Raw genomic sequence first — 20,279 nt, forward strand, 5'->3', positions numbered from 1 at the left:
CAGAGAGGGAGAAGCAGACTCCCCGCTGAGCAGGGAGCCCAACACAGGACCCAAACTCAGAGCTTAAGGCCTGAGCTGAGATCAAGAGTCCGAGGCTCAAGTGAGCCACCCAGGCGCCCCTCGTTCTGAGTATTTTAAAGCAAAGCCAGACATTATATCAGTACATCCACAAGTACTTCAGTATAAATTTCTAACAAATGAGGACTTTTTTCCTTCACATAACCAAAATATCATTACAACAACTAAATTGATAGTAAGTCCTTAATGTCATTGTGTTTTAGTTTTTCCAGTTGTCCCAAATGTGTTTTTTACAGCTGTTTTGTTCTGATCAGGTTCCAAATAAGGTTTACATTGCATTTGGCTGATACATCTATTCGGTCTCCTTTAACCTAAAACAGTTTCCTTTTCTCTGCTGCCTTTTCAAAAAATGCCATTTATTTGCTGAGGATCCAGGTTCTTCTGTCCTATGGAATATCCCACATTCTGAATTTTATTTATTGCTTCTTTTAAGTATCATTTAGCTCATTAATTCTCAAGCGTACCTGCATATCGCAATCACCTGGGACAATTTTATAGTTATGCATACCTGAGTTCCATCCTTCAACATTCTGATTTAACTGATCTTGGTTGCAACCAAGGTACCAGGATGTTTTAACGCCCCCCAATAATTCTAATGTGCTGTGCAGTGTGAAAAATGTTAACTTGCTTCTGAATCTCACCTATAGGCAACTATTAGGATCTAGAAACTTAATTCGATTCAGCTTCACTTATTTTGCCAACAATACTTCATGGCAGTGCCTTGTACCTCTTGTGGCAGCTCATCAAGAGAAAAATATTTTCTAGTGGTTTTCATTTGTACAGCCTTTGGGACCTCTCATTTTCTTAAGTTCTATTCCTTGCTTGTTACCCTTTGAACTGCAGAGGGATAGACTGAGGAACAAAAACTCAGGAAGGTACCAGCATGGTATTTTTCCTTTATAAACTTCTACCAAACTTGCATTCCACTAAGTAGAAAGGGGACTTACTGACATCTTAGTCCAACAAAATAACTACTGTCACTTCTGGCGTAAGTCTAGTCCCCTCTGGCTCAAAGGAATCTCAGGGTTTCCTTCCATTTTAGTGAAGGCCTAGCTTACTATCGGTCAGCCATTATTCCAAGAATTTAGGCAAAAAAAAATCTCACTTACTGCTCGCAACATCCCTATCTACTATTACTACCCCCAGTTAAGACTGGGAAAGTCAGGCACAGAGAGGTCAAGCAGTTAACCGAGGTCACCCAGCTAGTAAGCGGTAAATGAAGCCTGGATTATAAGCCCAGGTAACCTGGCTTCAGAGTCTGTGCATCTACTCACTGAGCTAGACTCCGAACGGGAACTGGGAAGTAACAAGAAGAAAGAGAGCAGGAGAGAAGAGGGTCCCAAAGCCAGGGACACCAGAGTTCCCCGAAGTAGGGCGCTGCATAAGCCTGGCTGCTGAGAGGAGGCCCCGGAATATGGGAAGTGGTAACTGGTGGGGAGGTTGGGGACTTCTAGTTAATTCGGCTGGAGGGGTCGGAATGGCTTTGCTGGCGGTTTGCTGCCTACAGCGTGGTAAGGATGAATGGAAGCGGCCTAGAGACAGGGATAGGGAAGGCTTTCTTCCGGCAGGAAAGAGAGTGACAGCTGGAGACAAGCAGGGACCAGGGGCAGCCACTGTTTTTTTCCAAGCGGGCGCCAGCTTGGTGCGGCTCCGGCTTCTTTTGCAGGCCCTCCTGCCAGAGCTCTCAGAACGCCGAGGAAGCCGGCCTCCTGAACTTTAGCGTCCGACGCAAGCCAGCTCCTCCGCCAAGCTTGCATCAGAGCCCCGGGATTTAAAGGGGAGGTCTTATTTCCTCTACAGAGCCGGCCGCGCCTTCTTCCTTCTTGCCCTGGGTGCTGACGGTCCCGCGGCGGGCCCGGCCGCTGAAGGGTTAACTCGGGGCCGCCACCGAGAGGCGCGTCCTAGAGAGCCGCGGAAGTGGCGCGGGCCCCGGCTTCCGGTGCCTGGGCTCCGCTCACTCCCGCGGCAGAGGCGCCCGCCGGTGCCGGTGCACCGCGGAGAGACTGGCTGCGGGGCTCGGGGCGGGTGCGGAGGACGGCGCGGCCGGACTGTGGCCGCGGGGAAGCCGTGCCCCGTGCGGTCCGCAGTCGTGCCGGCCGGTAGCGACTCCACGCTCGAGGAACCGCCCGGAAAGTAGAGCCACTCGCTGGCGCGAGGCCCGGGATGGCCAGAGAGTCGAAGGCCAGCGCGGCCCTGGACGCCCGTGCTGCAGAGGAGCGGCCGGGGCTCCTGACGGGGGTCCTGACGGTGAAGGTGGAGGAAGACGACGCCCCCGCGCCGGCGACAGAGGCGGGCGCGCCGGGCAGCCCGGCCCCCGGCCCCGAGCGCTCGCGCCGGCGCTTCCGGGGCTTCCGCTACCCCGAGGCCGAGGGGCCCCGCGAGGCGCTGAGCCGGCTCCGGGAGCTGTGCCGACGCTGGCTGCAGCCCGAGACCCACAGCAAGGAGCAGATCGTGGAGCTGCTGGTGCTGGAGCAGTTCCTGACCATCCTGCCGGGGGACCTGCAGGCCTGGGTGCGGGAGCAGCACCCGGAGAGCGGGGACGAGGTGGTGGTGCTCTTGGAGTATTTGCAGACGCAGCTGGAGGAGCCAGGGCCACAGGTAGAGGCAGAGGGCTTAGTACCTGAGCGCTGAGCTCTGTCTCGTCCAGAAGTCTCAAGGTCGGAGTGAGGGGCGTTTCTGTAAGAGCCAGAAGTTCTCTTTCTGTATCGTGAACCTCTTTGCCCCTCTGGAGAAGTCCCTGGATCCCTCCTCACACTAGTATTTGTAAGAACATGAAGGATTAGAAAAGAACTCAGTTATGTTGAAACACAGTTAACAGAGCATGAAACAAATTAGTGATAAAATCACGTGCTTTTTAAAATTAATACACGAAATAGTAAGACCTAGGGACAGGCCCAGTAACTGGTAGTTTCAAAGTGGTGCTGAATGACTTTGACAGCGTTTGCCTGGCTGTGCCTACTTAGGTTTATAACACTTTGTTGCTTTCATTCATAATTGAAGGAATTTATAAATTTTGCTTAGACGCTAGTAAAAATAGAAATATGTTTCCTATTTACATTCATAGAACATTTGGAAGGAAGTCCATGAACCACAGGTTAGGAACTCCTGGGTTCATTTTCATCTGAATCTTACTGCTTTTTGTAGACCATTTTCCATGTGCATTATCCTGTATTTCTGTGCGTTCCTTTCAAGGGACACGTAACCAGAGTAACTGGTGACCAGGAGACCAAGCTTCTTGAATTGGCAGTTTGTCCCCAAGCCCTGTAACAATGAATACTCATTTCAAGTCTGTCAGTTTCAGGTTGTGCGTTTTATATAGAGAATGTGGAAATTCTAAACTGCATATAAGCTAATGACCATGAAAGTGACTTCAGAACTCATTACAAATGTCCAGGAAGAAACTTGCATTAAATGAAGATGTACCATATACCAGGCCCTGTGTTAGGTGATTTCACATACTGTCATCTTATTTGCTAGTCCTCCAAACCTTGTTAAGCTAGAAATTATTTTCACTTTTCCATAAGAAAAAAATATGAGTATTCTGAGAACTTAACACTAGTTCCTAAAGAGTCTTCATAAGAGCACAATATATATAATGAGGGAGCACACGCTAGTGGTTAACAGCATGGGCTTCGGGGTCCCTCTGCCTGACCCCCAGTCCTAGCATCACCACTTAATAGCTGGGTGACCTTGGGCAAGTTGCTTCAACTCTGGGCCTCCGTTTGCTCATTACAAAAATACAGATAATAATAGTACCCAGCTCATAGAGTGGTTATCTGCATTCGTAAGGCTCTTAGAAATAGCGCTTGGAAAACAAAGTACTAGCACACAAAAAGCATAATAGAAGTTTTGATGAATCAGTAAATGAATGACTTCCAGGGCCCAGGTGGTGACCAGAGGCAGCTACTCTGTTGCAAGATGGCAGTGCTGACACCAGCTCAGAGGCCATGGAGTTCCCAGTTCCAGCCAATGAAGGCTCTGCTCAAGCACGAATCTCTGGGATCCCAGGCCTCAGCAGACAGAGGTGAGTGTTACCTCCTGGGCAGTTTGAATTCTACAGACGTCATTCAGCTTCATTTAAAAGACAGATCTATTGACAGGTGCTTTATATGCGCCCATCAGAGATCTACTTTACTTTGAGACTGAGACAACAGGGAAATTTCAAACAGTGGTGGGAAGCTTTCCTAACCAAACCTGGACCTAGTAAATAAGACTATTAAAATTGGTGTTTGGAAAGAATTGATTTTTTAATAACACAGTGACCTCCATTCATCTAACATGAATTTATGGAGACCCCTATGTGGTAGCCAGTGTTCTGGCACCAGAGACAGAGCTGTCAGGCAGACAGGTTTCTTGCTTCACTGGGGCTTACATTAAAAGGGGAGATGGCAAAGAAAGTAATGATGAAATTTCAGTTATTAGTAAGTGCTGTGAAGAATATAAGGCAAGAAATGTAAAGCCAGCCATAATATCCCAGACATTGTAAGACTGCTGCAACTCAGAGAGTATAAATCTTCTAAACCCTTGGTCTGTAACTAGGACAGGGTGAGAATCACTCCATGGGAAAGCACCACGTTCCCAGATGTTCCCCATATGCTGTGTACATTTGGGCGTATTCCTGAGACAGCACTGGGACACACTGGCCAACGTGCAGTCTTTATTTCTCCACGGACGTTCTGACCTAATTTGTTTTCTGTCCCTTTGCAAAGTTCAGCTCTTCCAGGAAAACCGGAAGTCACCCTTCACTTCTCTCAAATCCGAGCAAATTCCATACAAGCAGACTTCATTTTCTTCTTTCTGGGCTTAGCCTCATCTGATTCTTAGTTTTTTAAAACTAAAGCAGAATCACTTTAAGAGCTACTAAAGAGTTATTTTAACATCAAAAATCTTCTTACCCATTCTCTCAGCAAAATTCAAGACTAAAGGTCTTCAAATGGAAATCTTTTTCTTGAATGTTGCTTTCCTGTCACTGTTCCTCCTGAGGAGCCTGCCTGCTGATGTTGCGTACCTGCAGGAGCACACCACGCCTCTCTGGGCCCTAGGGTTGGAGCTGGTAGGGACCAAGCCTTGGGGAAAGGAGCACATTCTGTCTGAACTTCCTGGCAGGAATTTACTAGCCCAGTTTTGAACTTGAATCCACACGCCAGGGAGGCTGGGGGCCAGGGTCCATCTCATCCAGAGCGTCTTTCCTTCCTAGTTCTCCAGGTTCCTGGGCTTGGCCTGGGACGGCGCTGCAGAGGAGACGCGGTGGTGGCTGCCAGGTTGCCCCCAGAGCCCCAGGTGAGCTGGAGCCCCCTCCCCAGCACTCCTCACTGCTGTTGAGCTTCCCCTTAGGTCCCTTTCTCCCCATTCCTCCTCCCTCATTCTACATCCATATGGAGTTGGGAGTTTTCTCATCTATCCCAAGGTTGCTTACCGTTATCTGCCTTTATTTTGGTGCCCGCTTATGAGAATTTTCCTGTTTTACTCCTAGCATGGGGTGCTGATGCCCCAGTCTTCATACTCCATCTGTTTGGTCAGCTCCTTTATCAGTGGGTTTTCTTCTTCCGCAGAGCAATTTAACAAAAACTGAACATTTTGTTGTGGTGGTGATTTAGCTTTGTTTTTTAAAGATTCATAAATTCTGCTGTTAGTGAGAGCTACAAACACATGGCCTCTGCCCTCTAGGAACTTAGACTTGAAGGAATAGATAAGGCATATTCTTTTAGTCTGAACTTTAATACTACAATCTGAACGCTTTTTACTTAACCTGGACTTTAATACCTTACCCGTCTTTAACGTCCTGCTTGAAGATCTCAGTGTTTGAGGCCCTATAATATCTGTGTTTTCCCTGTTTTTTTTTCCTCACTTCAGATCTAGATTTCATTGTATATTTAAAATCGTTAATTAAGCGCCCACCGCCACTCTGCCAAAGCACAGCACAAATATTTTAAAAGGTTTGGATATGCTTCCCCTCCTTTGACTCTACTGGTCCTTGTTTTCCAAACCCTTTTATATTCTGAACTATTTAGATATTTATATGAAGGTATTTTTCCTAATGTGTGTGATATTTCTTTCCTATAACTATTAAGTTATATATTTTTGACAAAGATATGAGAGATAGGGTTAAGTAGATACAGTGTGCCACACTTGGACTTTTTGAAGAGCCCCTTTAGAGGGGGCATTTGCTCTCCTGTGCCCAGCTGTGGGCGTTACTTTGGAAAGAGGAACTAGGTGGGATCCTGTGCTGTTTCAGGGCTTGCTGAAGACGGAAGATGTGGCCCTGGCTTTCTCCCCTGCATGGACACAGCTGGATTCACCTCAAGGGAGCTTCCACAGAAATGAAAGGCAGGAGAACTGTGGCAGCCTGACCCCCCTGGGTAAGACGGATGGGTGCTGGTTTCTCCTAGGGGTTCGTGGCTTCCTTTGTTGGTCAGAACCTACTGGGCTGTGAGAAGCTGTTTGAACTGTTTGCATTCAGAGCCACCGTTTCTGAACCCCAACTCCTAACCACATGTGCGACCAGCTCCTTAACCCTCGTGACCTTGCCTCCTTCCTGTTCTGCCAGCGTTCTGTCAGGTGAAGTGGAACGCAGCAGGTGCAACCCCCAGCACAGGCCTCGCTCACAGCAGGTGCACAGTGCTGATCCCCTTCCCGTTGCAGGCCTTGACAGAGGAGAGCTGAGGCCGCCTCGGGAAATGGGCCATGGGACCGTAGAGCATGAGAGCGAGAAGTGACCTGGAATGGACGGCAGAGCTACCGAGAGATCAGGGGAACAGCCTGACTTGGTCTGAGCTCACACAGCTCTGTGGCGGTACAGCGGGAGCTCCAGCTCAGAGCTGTCAGCACTGAAGCCAGACCTTGTCTGGGACCAGAATGACTGCTCGTATCCCTGATTAGGGATCAGTTTCTAAGCTCCTGTTTGCCCCATTTCTTACAGAACATTTCACAAGTACTTACGCTTACCTGCTTCCTGCTGCTTTCTGTCCAGTCCTCCTAGTGTCCAGCCCCAGTGCAGGGCCCTGCCTTCGTCCTTAGGACTTAGAGCCTCTGAGGATGTCCCCAGCACAGTCCTCACCACCTTCTTCCACTCCCAGTGTGTACCCTGCTTCCAGTGGCCCCATGCCTGTTCTCCAGTCTCCTTCCTCCCCAGCACCCGTTGTCCCCCTTTATTCCCATCCTTATCCTTGCACGGAAATCCTCACCCCGGCATCTGTGGAATTCTCTGGCAGGGCATAACTGACCATGTCTGGCCACTTGTTATTTCAGGTGATGACATGCAGGCTGAGATCACGGACCCGCCCCCAGATGAAAAACGTCCAGAACAAGAGGCTGGGGAAATACCGTGCCACTTGGGTGAAGACGTTGCCCAGATTCCTGCCTGTGCAGAAGCTGGTGAACAGGAGGACAGGTTAAGAAAGCAGAAAAATGCCACAGGAAGTAGGCGGCACTATTGTCATGAATGTGGAAAGAGTTTTGCTCAGAGTTCAGGCCTGACTAAACACAGGAGAATCCACACTGGGGAGAAACCCTATGAATGCGAGGACTGTGGCAAGACCTTCATCGGGAGCTCTGCCCTCGTCATCCATCAGAGAGTCCACACTGGTGAGAAACCATATGAGTGTGAAGAATGTGGCAAGGTCTTCAGTCACAGTTCAAACCTTATCAAACACCAGAGAACCCACACTGGGGAGAAGCCCTATGAGTGTGAAGACTGTGGAAAGACCTTTAGCCAGAGCTGCAGCCTCCTGGAACACCACAAAATCCACACGGGGGAGAAGCCATACCAGTGCAGCATGTGTGGCAAAGCTTTTAGGCGGAATTCACACCTCTTGAGACACCAGAGGATCCATGGCGATAAAAACGCGCAGGATCCTGAACGTGGAGAGACCTGGGAGAGTCAGGGGAGGGTGGAAGGCCGGTGGGAACATGTCGAGGCTCCTGTGTCTTATAAATGTAATGAGTGTGAGAGAAGTTTCACTCGCAACAGAAGCCTTATTGAACACCAAAAAATCCACACTGGTGAGAAACCCTATCAGTGTGACACCTGTGGAAAAGGCTTTACTCGGACCTCATACCTTGTTCAACACCAGAGGAGCCACGTCGGAAAAAAAATTCTATCACAGTGACCCACGTCATACGTGGCAGGGTGGGTGCTCCTTCCTCATTGAACCGAAGCCACGCACAGCCCTTCCTGACCACAGAAACTGGGCTGGGCTTTATTGACCGCTTCCCATCATCTTGTGTTAGACGACAGAGAGCCTGGCTGAGATGGATTCTCTTCTACCTTCTAGAAGGTGGCTGAGGAACAGCTTGTTTGATAGGAGGCTACAGGAGAGTTGTCTGGAAAGGGCAGGACCTGAAACGTTTATTCTCACCTACTGGACTGAAATGGGCTTCCAGACTGGCTAACCACCTCCAGCCAGCACTTCATGATTAGTCTCCTGGGCAGAAGGCTCTGATGGGGTCTGCTGCTCTGACCATTTTGCCTATAAAGAATCCTCCGTCAGTTGGTCAGATCCATGACATCTTACACTCCCCACTGTGCCTTGCATATAGGTGCTTATAAACACTTATTAAATATACCAGTGAGGTGACAAAGATGGCTCTGAAAATCTAATATGGTCTAGATTTCTGAGGCCTTTCTAACTAAGGCACTTGTGTTTGTGTCTAATATTCTGAGGTTCTAGATTCTGGGTCAGTCATGTATTTATTTATTGCCACATACATAGGATTGTCAGGGTTGGGGTGGGGGAATCTGTATTTCTTCACCAGCATAGTACTTGTAGAAGAATGCCTTAAGCAGCTGATCATTCAGACTGGTGAGACTCCTCCATCCTTATAACTGCATTCAGTCAGTGTTAATTACATTTGTTCACACTAATTTTCTGCCTTTTAGGGGGAAAGCTCTCACATTCAGGTAAATAAAAACTGAACTGATCAAGTCACATCAAAGTGATTATGAATTTTAATACAAATTCTGTGATGTTCAACAGCTTCTTTCTCACCTTTTAGTTATATTGAGCCTAACTAACTGCCAAGACACCATGTGTACCCCTCTCTCCTAACTTAGAGCCACCTTGAATCACAGCTTATGTTAGCAAGGCTTAAATTTCCTCCAGGTTAGAGGATTCACACCAGGTATTTATAACAAGCTTCATTCGTGTTTTCAGAACTGCTCTGTTGGTTGGGTCGGGATAGGAAAATAGGGTCAGAGATAGCCAATGAGGATGGAACCCACGGGCAGTAGGAGAAAATGTATCTGTTCAGAATTACATTGGAATCCTACTCCACAATATCCAAAATAACATGTGAAGCCACAATAAGAATTTTGTGATATATCTTGTTTTCACCAAATCACTTTCTACGGAGTTCTTCAAAGACTGACATCTTCTGATATCACCACTTCCAACTTTAGCATGCTGTCCCAAGACTGGATTCCATTTCTCATGGATCTCAGGACCATGTTTTTGTTCAGTCACCAGCATAGTGTTCCCTGTGCTCTCAAGTACCCTTTCTGGGTTCCTACTCTGAAGCACCATAGGCTGACTAGAGACTTTGCAGGCTGCGGCTCTCCGTCACTTTCCTGCAGTCTTTCATTGCCTTCATTTCCCCTCACTGCTGTCTAATTTAAAACTTATTTAGCTTTCCAAAATTCTACAGACTCTCTCCACTTAATCTTTTCTAGCCTTTTAAAATTTCCTTAATCTTTTGTTACTTCCGCAAAGCTAGCAATTTCCTTTTCTCTGTTTTTCCTAAATATTGGCTAATAGCCTTGATCTTAAACACTGTTCGTTTTTCTTTGTATTTGTTTATGTCATGGGGAGAAATGTACGTGGAAGCTTTTTATAAGCCAGAAAGCATTACACACATGTAATTTACTGAGATTAACAAGGGACCGCTGTGTCTCCACTCTTTCTGCTCCTTGCCAGCCTTAGACTTCTCTGTATAGGAGGAAATATTGTAGAAAAATACTTCCAAGTGCCTACTATGTCTGATAATGAAAGATAAAGCATATACACACATACATACATACTTGGGCTTAGGGTTTCAGTATACTTCAGTACACATAATTGAACAGTGCCATGAGAAATGCTTTGGGGATGGTGAGCTGAAAGGTGTAGAATCTCAGAGAGGAAAAGGTTATTTCTGGCTGTGAGCTGTTATCACATGGGTAGGTGATGTGTGAAAGAGCTGGGAAGACTAAAAGAGTTTATCAGATTTAGTAACTAAGGCAAGTTTGAAATAGGTACATTGTAGGGGTCTTCAGCCAGAGTGAGGAGTTTAAATTTTATTCAGTAAGTACCAGGGAGCCACTGACGTGATTAAAATATTATCTATCTGGCAGTATTGTGTAATTTCAACTTAAAAAATGACTTTGCTGGTAGTCTTGGGATGCCCTGCTTTTGTATAAAGCAAACGTATGTTTATAAAGTGAATTATAAAATGGCTTCAACCCTAGCCTATTTAAGAGGGTGGTCAAAAAATCATTTCCAGATGAAATTAAATCCAGTAAAATAAGCTGCTTAATTAAGATATGACCAGTATTTAAAGTAGAATGCCACTTTTTGTGCTGTTTAAAATTGTTTTTATGAATTTATGAATTTTAGTGTTATTAGCCATTCTCCTTCATTTCTCCAACTGCTGCAGTGCAGAAATCCTCCATTTTATTTTTTTTTATTTTTTTCTCCCTTTGCTTGAGTAAGTAGCTGGTTATAACATTTTTCCCACTTGGGTAGAATGAATAGTTATTATGAAAAGAGCTCTTGATGAATAGTCCTCCTAGATGTGTTCTTAATTTTGGTAAAGAAGTATATAACCCTATGAAACATTGTTTTCTCCTTTAGAAGAAAAAAAAAAAAAAGCTTACCCACAGGGCTGTGAGGACTACTTATACAAACAAGTGCTGGGAGGTTCTGGTTCAAAGTGGCACCATAGGAGACTCTGAACTCACCTCCTCCTAGAGACACACTGGATGTGGCTACAATGGAACAATTTCCTCTTAAAAGACAGGTTGGCTGAGTGACAACTACAGACCTGGCAAACAAAAAGAAAACCACACTGAAGCACGTAGAAGAGTCGGAACACAATCTCACAATAAAGCCCACCCCTGGCACAGTGACCAACAACCGGGAAGGAACACAAAACCTGGAACTTCTCCCTGAGGAGCAATGTGTTCAAACCTACATGAGGTATACCAACTTTTAAGACATACACCTGAGTGACAACTCCCCAGAACATACATCTGAAAACCAACGGGCCTGCATCCCGAGACCCACAGACTGAAGTGACCTGAGAAACTGCTCTTACAGGGTTCAGAGGTAGCTGATAGCACCCAGATTGAAGGTGAAGGAGGTTCACCTGCTTCCATTAAAACACTGGCCTGAGGAGCAAGCATCTAACTGAATATATACTTAGGAACATGCTGGAACATTCCAGAGAGGAAACTGGCAGGTGCCATCTTTGCAGTCTCCCTTTACCATGCTCCAGAGCACCAGTATCTTTCATAAAGGAACTTTTACATGCATCTGGTGTTTCCATTTTTGTGGCTGCCACCTAGGGGATGCCTCTGGATCACCTGGCTCTGGAGGCCAGGGGAGCTTACGTTCCTAGCCTCATGGAGCTGTAATATTTGGTGTCACCTCAAAAGAAGCTCATACCCAGTCTAGTGCCCCAATTTTTGTGACTGCAAGAAAAGAAGAAAGGAACAAAGAGGGACTAGAAAAACAGCCAGAAAACAATTAACAAAATGTCAAGAGGCACGTACCTATCAATAATTACCTTAAATATAAATGGACTAAATTCTCCAAAAGACATAGAGTGGCTGAATGGATAAAAAGACAAGACTCATCTATATGCTGCCTACAAGAGACTCACTATAGATGTGAGGACACAAGACTGAAAGTTAAGGGATGGAAAAAGATATTCCATGGAAACCAACAGAAAGCTGGAGTAGCTATACTTAATCAGATAAAACAGACTTTTAAAACAAAGACTAATAAGAGACAAGGGTATGACATAATGATAAAGGGGTCAATTCAACAAGAAGATATAACATTTGTAAATATTTATGAACCCAACATGGGAGTGCCTAATTATATAAAGCAAGTATTAAACAGGAATAAGAGAGAAATAACTCCAGAAACCAATATTGCACTGTATGTTAACTAAAATTTAAATAAAATTTTTATAAAGGAATAAAGGGAGTACTAGACGACAATGCAACAATAGTAGGGCCTTACATTGATGGACAGATCATCCAAACAAAAAATAAGGAAACACTGGCCTTACATGATATGTTAGACCAGACTTAACAGATATTTACAGAATGTTCCATTCTAAGGCAACAGAATACACATAAAACCTTTTTCAAGATACATCATCTGTTATGCCATGAAACAAGTCTTAATAAATTTAAAACAACTGAATCATGTATCTTCAACCACACTGGTATGAAATTAATTACACAAAACTAAAAAATTCATTATTTATGTAAAGATTAAATAACATGCTACTGAACAACATAGGTCAAAGGAGATATCAAAAAATACCTTGAGACAAATGAAAATGGAAATGTAACATACTATACTTTATGGGATATAGCAAAAGCAGTCCTAAGAAGTTTACACATCAAGAAACTAGAAAAAGAAGAACAAATGAAGGCCAAGGTTAGTAGAAGGAAGAAAATACTAAAGATTATAGCAGAAATAAATGAAATAGAGACTAAAAAAAAAAAAAAAGAAGAACAACAACACAGTAGAAAAGATCAATGAAACTAAAAGCTGGTTCTTTGAAAAGATAACAAACCTTTAGCTAGACTCACCAAAAAAAAAAAAAGAAGACTCAAAAATCAGAAATGAAAGAGATGTTACAACTGATACCACAGAAACACAAACAATCGTAAGAGACTACTATGAACAACAGCTTGGACAACCTAGAAGAAATGGGTAAATTCCTAGAAACATACAACCTTGGGGTACCTGGGTGGCTCAGTCAGTTAAGCAGCTGCCTTTGGCTCAGGTCATGATCCTGGAGTCCCAGGATCAAGCCCCACATCAGGCTCCCTGCTTAGCGGGGAGTCTGCTTCTTCCTCTGACCCTCCCCCCTTGTGCTTTCTCTCACTCTCTCAAATAAATAAAATCTTAAAAAGAAAAGAAACAACCTACCAAGACTAAATCATTATGAAATAGAAAATCTGAACAGTTACTGGTAAGGAGATTGAATCAGTAATCAAAAATGTCCCAACAAAAGAAAGTCCAAGACCAGACAGCTTCACTGGTGAATTCTACCAAATATTCAAAGAAGAATAATCTTTCTCAAATTCTTCCACAAAAGAGAAGGGGAAAGGAATTTCACACCCCTTTTATGAGGCCAGCATTACCCTGATACCAAAACTAGACAAGGATGGCACAAGAAAAGAAAATTACAGGTCATTATCCCTATTGAATATAGATGCAAAAATCCTCAAAATATTAGAAAACCGCATTCAACAATACATTTAAAAAACCATACACATGGTCAAGTGGCATTTATTCCAGGAATACAAGGATGGTTCGACTTACACAAATCAGTCAATGGGATACTCTACCACATTAACAAAATGAAGGAGAAAGATTGTATGATCGTCTCAATAGATGGACAAAATTTAACATCATTTATAAGGTGGGTGTAGAGGGAATATAACATAATGAAGGCCATATATGACAAGCCCGCAGCTAACATCATACTCAAAAGTGAAAATCTAAAAACTTTCCTTCTAAGATCAGGAACAAGACAAGGCTGCCCACTCACCACTTTTATTCAACATAGTATTGGAAGTCCTAGCTAGAGCAACTAGACAAAAAAAAAGAAATAAAAGGTATCCAAATTGGAGAGGAAGAAGTGAAACTGCCTTAATTGCAGATGACATAATATTATGTATAGAAAATGCTAAAGACACACACACACACACACACACTTAGAACCACTATATGAATTCAGTAAAGTTACAGGCTACAAAATCAATACACAAAAATCTTTTGTGTTTCTATACACTAATAATGATCAGAGAAATTAAGAAAACAATCAATGCCTGGGTGGCTCAGTTGGTTGGGCGTCTGCCTTCGGCTCAGGTCATGATCCCAGGGTCCTGGGATCAAGTCCCACATCGGGCTCCCTGCTCAGCAGGGAGCCTGCTTCTTTCTCTGCCCCTCCCCCCAACTTGTGTGTGCGTGTGCGTGCTCTCTCTCTCTCTCAAAAATAAATAAAATCTTTTAAAAAAAATTAAGAAAACAATCCCATTTATAATTACACAAAAAAGATTTATATACCCAGAAATAAATTTAATTAGGGAGGTAAAAGGTCTATATATTGAAAACTATATTAATGAAAGAAATTGAAGACAAATAAATGGAAAGATTCAATGCTCATGAATTGGAAGAATTAATATTGTTAAAATATCCATAATACCTGAAGCAATCTACAGATTCAATGAAGTCCCTATTAAAATTCCAATGACTTGGGAAGATTTTGCCTTGGATGGGAAATGGAATCGGATTTGGCCCACCATGGTGGCACACTCACCCTTTGCCCTTTCCCTCTGGATCAGTACCTATTGTTTCTCCTTCCAAATATAGGATTTTTTCCACCTGAAAGAATTCTCCTTATTTAAGTTAAAAATTTTTTAAATTCCAATGGCATTTTTCACAGAAATAGAAGAATTTAAAAATTTGTATGGAAACATAAAAGACCCTGAGTAACTAAAGCAATCTTGAAAAAGAACAAAGCTGGAGTCATCATGCTCCTTGATTTCAAACTATATTATAAAATTATAGTAATTAAGAGTATGGCATTGGCATAACAACAGACACATAGATCAGTGAAACAAATAGCCCAGAAATAAGCCCACCCACATATGGTCAATTAATTTATGATAAAGGAGCCAAGAATATACAGTGGGAAAAGGACAGTCTCTTCGATAAATGGTGGTGGGAAAATTGGTCAGTCCATGCAAAATAATGAATCTGGACCACTATCTTATACCATATACAAAAATTAAACTCAAAATGGATTAGACAAGACTGTGAGACCTGAAACATTAAACTCCTAAAAGAAAACACAGGCAGTAAGCTCCTTGATGTAGGTCTTGGCAGTGATTTTTTAATCTGACACCAAAAGCAAAAGCAATAGCAACAAAAGCAAAAGTAAACAAGTGGGCCTGCATCAAACTAAAGAGCTTCTGCACAGCAAGGGAACCATCAACAAAATGGAAAGGCAACCTGTGGAATGGGAGAAGGTATTTGCAAACCACATTATCTGATTAATGTCTAATATCCAAAATACATAAAGAATTCATACTACTCAATAACAAAACAAAAACACCCAACAATCCAACTACTAAAAAATGGGCAAAAGATCTGAAAAAACAGTTTTCCAAAGAAGGCACACAGATGGCCAACAGACACATGGAAAGATGCTCTACAGCATTAATCACCAGGAAAATACAAAACAAAACCATAATGAGATATCCCCTCACACCTGTTAGAATGGCTATTATCAAAAAGGACGCAAGAAATAACAAATCATGGCAAGGCTGTGGAGAAAAGGGAATCCTTATGCACTGTTTGTGGGAAAGTAAATTTGGTGCAGCCACTATGGAAACAGTCTGGAGGTTCCTCAAAAAATTAAAGACTGAACTACCATACGATCCAGCAATTCCACTTCTGAGTATTTATCAAAACCACCACCACCACCAAGGCAAAAGACAAACAAAAAACCAAACAACACTACTCAGAAAGATATCTGCACTTGCATGTTCACTGCAGCATTATTTACAACAGCCAAGATACGGAAACCACCTAAGTGTCCACTGATGGGTATGTGGGTAAAGAAACGGTGCTATACACACAATGGGATATGATAGGACAGTGGTTTAGAAAGGCTATCTACCCAGGGCCTTTGTTTAGGAACCTGTCTTCGTTGGTACCACATCTGGCAGTTAGGCATCATTAATTGGTGGCTGACTACTCTATTGTTTTCACCAACACCTTGTGCCATAAAATAATCAAGTGCGATACAATTAAATTTAAACCCCTTAGTTTGGGGGCCAATATGCATAAGGTTTCTTTCTGACCCCAAGAGGGCTTTTCTTGTCTTTTTCCCTGGTTCTCCTTGGTAAACTAGCCAGCCTAAGATTTATTACTTAGCTTTCATGGAGTTATTAGCTTCCTTTAAATTGCCTGCTACCAAAATCTACACTGATTCAGAGTACCTTTAGGCTTGACTTTTCCCATAATCTGTTCCAAGTATAGTCAGTAGCACTGGGGAGAGCCTCAAAGCACTCTGCTCTTACACCCACCCACCCCTTTGCCAGGGCAAAATATGAGTCCCAGCTCCAGAGCTGATGATAGGGCCAGTGACCCACTCAGTGACACTTCTGCATTATGATTAGGGTGCTGGGCCAGGCAGTAGCCCCTAGTCTTCCCAGCACGGAACCTCTGCCCTATGAGTGAGCTTGTGTGAAGCTTTCCGGGCTTTCGGGGCTCCAGTTTTCCTAGCCTGCCATGCCTGAAGCAGAACCTCCGCCCTATGAATGGGGGCTGGGTGGAGGAAAGAGCTCTTGGGTTACTGGTCATACTTGCCTGGACCTTAGTCTCTGAAAAATAGAGCTTTGGAGGGATTAAAAAAATGTGGGTGTCTGTCCCTCTTGGGGGGGTTGAGCCTGGGGAACTGGGAGCCCCATCTTCTTAGACGTACCCACCCAGTCTGGAACTTCCCTCATGCTGAGCCAGTGGATGCAGATAGGACAGGAAGCAGTTCATGGCACAAGTGCTACAGATTGTTCTTACCAAAATTTGGTAGATTTTCTTGAACAAATGTTTCCTTATTTGCTGTATGCTCTTAGGACAATTTCCAGAGACTGTAAGTGGTAGTGTTTACTAGTTATGACTGTTTGAGTGGGTCCATGGAGCTCCTCATGCTGCCTCATCAGAAGTTATTTTTAAGATTTAATTTGTGATTATTTATTCCTAGTTTAATAATGGGTGTTAAATTTTTATCATAGTCCAGCCTTCTTTCAATGTGCTATGGACCTTCTGGGCTAGTGTTTAAAATTTTTGAATATTTATAAGTAAATTTGGTAGTTTTCTCTATGCTAGTTTTGACAGGTCTTAATATCAATGTAATACTTTATAAAAGAACGTGGCTTAAACTTATACAGTGATGTATGTCAATTATTTCTCAACAAAACTAGGGGAAAAACCCCTATTTAGAATAATTTTTTTCTCTATGCTCCAGAAAAGTTTAAATAAAAACAGCTTTATGTTCCTTAGAGTTTTTATAGATTTTACTGTGAAATTCACTGAATCTGGCGCTGTCTTAGGGGTAGAACTTTGACAATTTTTCTGTTTCTCCTCAGTCTGTGGCAGAGATTGCTCACTGTCCACCCAACATCCATTTTCCCTTTCTTCCTCAGAGCCATAATCCTGATTCTATCTGGATACAGCACCACTGGAATACGGGACAACATTCTGCAGTCTCCCGAGCAGCTGGTCGTGGCCTCAAGACTATGTTCAAGTCAATGAGGCACCTGTGGAAGTGCTCCGTGGGGCTTTCAGGGAAGGGCCTACAGGGAGTTGACTCAGCTAGGACTGGACTTTTATTTTTCATTCTGTTTTTCTTTACTCCTTTACTCTTATACTGCAGATGTGAGTGCTGGAGATCTAGCAGCCTCACTGGATATTTTTTTTTTTTTAAAGATTTTATTTATTCGACAGAGACAGCCAGCGAGAGAGGGAACACAAGCAGGGGGAGTGGGAGAGGAAGAAGCAGGCTTCCAGTGGAGGAGCCTGATGTGGGGCTCGATCCCAGAACGCCGGGATCACGCCCTGAGCCGAAGGCAGACACCCAACCGCTGTGCCACCCAGGCGCCCCAGCCTCACTGGATCTTAATTTGATCTTGAGAAATGTTAGCAGACACCACAGTGGTTTAACAGAAACGTATAGGCCTATATCTCTGGAAACAAACAAATATATATATATCTCAATATCATAATGGAACTGCCACACCAGTCCTAAACTGTTTCTATACTTCTTTTATAAAAAAGATAAAGTTTTATTTAAGCCACTATTACTTGGGACTATTTTATCATATTCAATCAAACCTGATTCTGGGGTGCCTGGGTGGCTCGGTCGTTAAGCATCTGCCTTCGGCTCAGGGCGTGATCCCAGAGCCCTGGGATCGAGGCCCGCATTGGACTCCTCCGCTGGGGGCCTGCTTCTTCCTCTCCCACTCCCCCTGCTTGTGTTTCCTCTCTCGCTGGCTGTCTCTCTGTCTATCAAATAAATAAAATCTTCAAAAACAAAACAAAGCAACAACAAAAAACCTGATTCTAAGAAATACATAGTCTCTTTAAATTTTCTGTCTTTTCTGAAGTTAACTTTAGCAGTTTATAATTTTACAGAAAATCATGTTAGTATGGCCAAACGGCACAAGTAAATAATAAAGTGTAACAAAAGAAAATTTAAATAGCTGGGCTTCAAAGAAAGAACAGGAACTTTTCCAGGTGTCAGAAATGAGGAGGGAACTTGCAGGTACCATGCAAGGTTGTGAAATGGTGCTAAGAAACTTTCAGGGATACTATACCTGGACACAGGCCACCAGTAAGGCAGTGTATTGAGCTATTTCTTTTTTTGTAAGATTTTATTTAATTTATTTGAGAGAGTGAGCTAGCATGAGTAGTAAGGAGGGACAGAGTGAGAGGGAGAAGCAGACTCCCCGCAGAGCAAGGAACCCAACAAAGGACTCGATCCCAGGACCCTGAGATCATGACCTAAGCTAAAGGTAGACACTTAACCAACTGAGCCACCCAGGCGTCCCTATTTCTGTATAACATACTACCTCAAAATTCAGTGGCTAGAAATGACATTTATTATCTTTCACAATTTCTGTAGTTCAGGAACTCAGGAATATGATAAGGGGGTAATTCTAGCTCAGGGTCTTCCATGTGATTCCAGTCAAGGTATCAGCCAAGGCCGCCATTGTCCTGAACTGGGGCCGGAGGACTTCAACAGGGCTCGCTAGCACTGCTGGCGGCAGGAGGCCTCAGTTCTTCCAAGGCCTGATCACCCAGCTCACCGAGTGTGAAGCCATGGTGGCTCACTCCCCGCAGGAACGACCTGAGAGGCAGCTGGACACCCTGTGTTTCCGTATCTAGCCCCACATGTCACAACAGCCGCCACAGTCTAGCTGTGAGAAGCGAGTGGCTGAACTCTGCTCACACACAGTGGCGGGTTCCTGGTTCTGCATGTGAGGAGCCTGCAAGTTACCAGTCTGTCCTGAACACACTGAGAAATCAGTTAACTCTTCTGGATGCAGGAGAGCGGGGAGGACATGGCACCAGTAAGGCAGTGTATTGAGCTATTTCTTTGGGCTGGGCCCATGACTGAGAGACAGGCAGATGAATCCAGGGAGGGAAGGTGTAGGACGCAGAAACTTGAGGGTAAAAACCGGATACCACCAAGCGAGGGTAGGAAAGCCCAAACACAAAGGGAGGAATGGCTGGAGGCTCAGCGTGGGCAACTCTGAGAGAGAACACCTCCAGGGAGCTCCAGTCACGGGGAGGCCGCAGCAATACTGTATGTTTTACCTCCAGGAGCTTGACCAGCTTTCTACAGGAAATAGTAGAGAATAATGCCCTTGTGCTTCTAGCCGGAGGGGAGGAAAGGGAACCATTTTTAGAGACACCAGAGCATTCTGTTCTTTTTAATAAGGCCTGCGTTCAGGGGAGACTAACCTGCTGGGGTGCTATCAGATCCTCACTGACCTGGGGGAAGAGAAATCCCCAATTCAGCAAGCTCTAGCCTGTCCAGTCACCCCTGTCTTGTTTTTAATAACAGAATGCTTTTGGGGCACCTGGGTGGCTCAGCTGGTTAAGTGCCCCACTCTTGATTTGACTCAGGTCATGATCTCAGGGCCATGGGACTGAGCCCCCAACTAAGGCTCTGTGCTGAGGGTAGAGTCTGCTTGGGATTCTCTCTCTGCACCTCCCCCCAACTCTCCCCCACTCTGCTCATGTGTGCACACTCTAAGACAAATTAATTAATTAATTAATAATAATAACAGAATGCTTCCCACACCTTGCCACCACATTGCTAAAGTCTCTTTGAAAGCACTTCCTTCTACTTAGTACATCTTGTCTCGCTTTCAAGAAAAAAATTACAAGACATACCAGAAGGCAAAAAAC

At 44.1% G+C, this 20,279-nt stretch overlaps 1 protein-coding gene across 1 annotated transcript; it reads left to right on the forward strand.

Moving 5' to 3' along the window:
• The first annotated feature begins 1,856 nt into the window (after positions 1-1,856).
• On the forward strand, positions 1,857-9,005 carry LOC123794440 (zinc finger protein with KRAB and SCAN domains 4-like). The gene is made up of 5 exons (XM_045800624.2): positions 1,857-2,676; positions 3,958-4,102; positions 5,276-5,358; positions 6,314-6,437; positions 7,327-9,005. The coding sequence occupies exons 1-5, from the start codon at positions 2,242-2,244 to the stop codon at positions 8,184-8,186; spliced, it is 1,647 nt and encodes a 548-aa protein (XP_045656580.1). The 5' UTR covers positions 1,857-2,241; the 3' UTR covers positions 8,187-9,005.
• The last annotated feature ends 11,274 nt before the right edge of the window (positions 9,006-20,279 follow it).

The sequence above is a fragment of the Ursus americanus genome, chromosome 32, assembly GCF_024610735.1.
Source record: "Ursus americanus isolate L20-20 chromosome 32, mUrsAme1.1.p, whole genome shotgun sequence".
Taxonomy (NCBI): Eukaryota; Metazoa; Chordata; class Mammalia; order Carnivora; family Ursidae; genus Ursus; species Ursus americanus.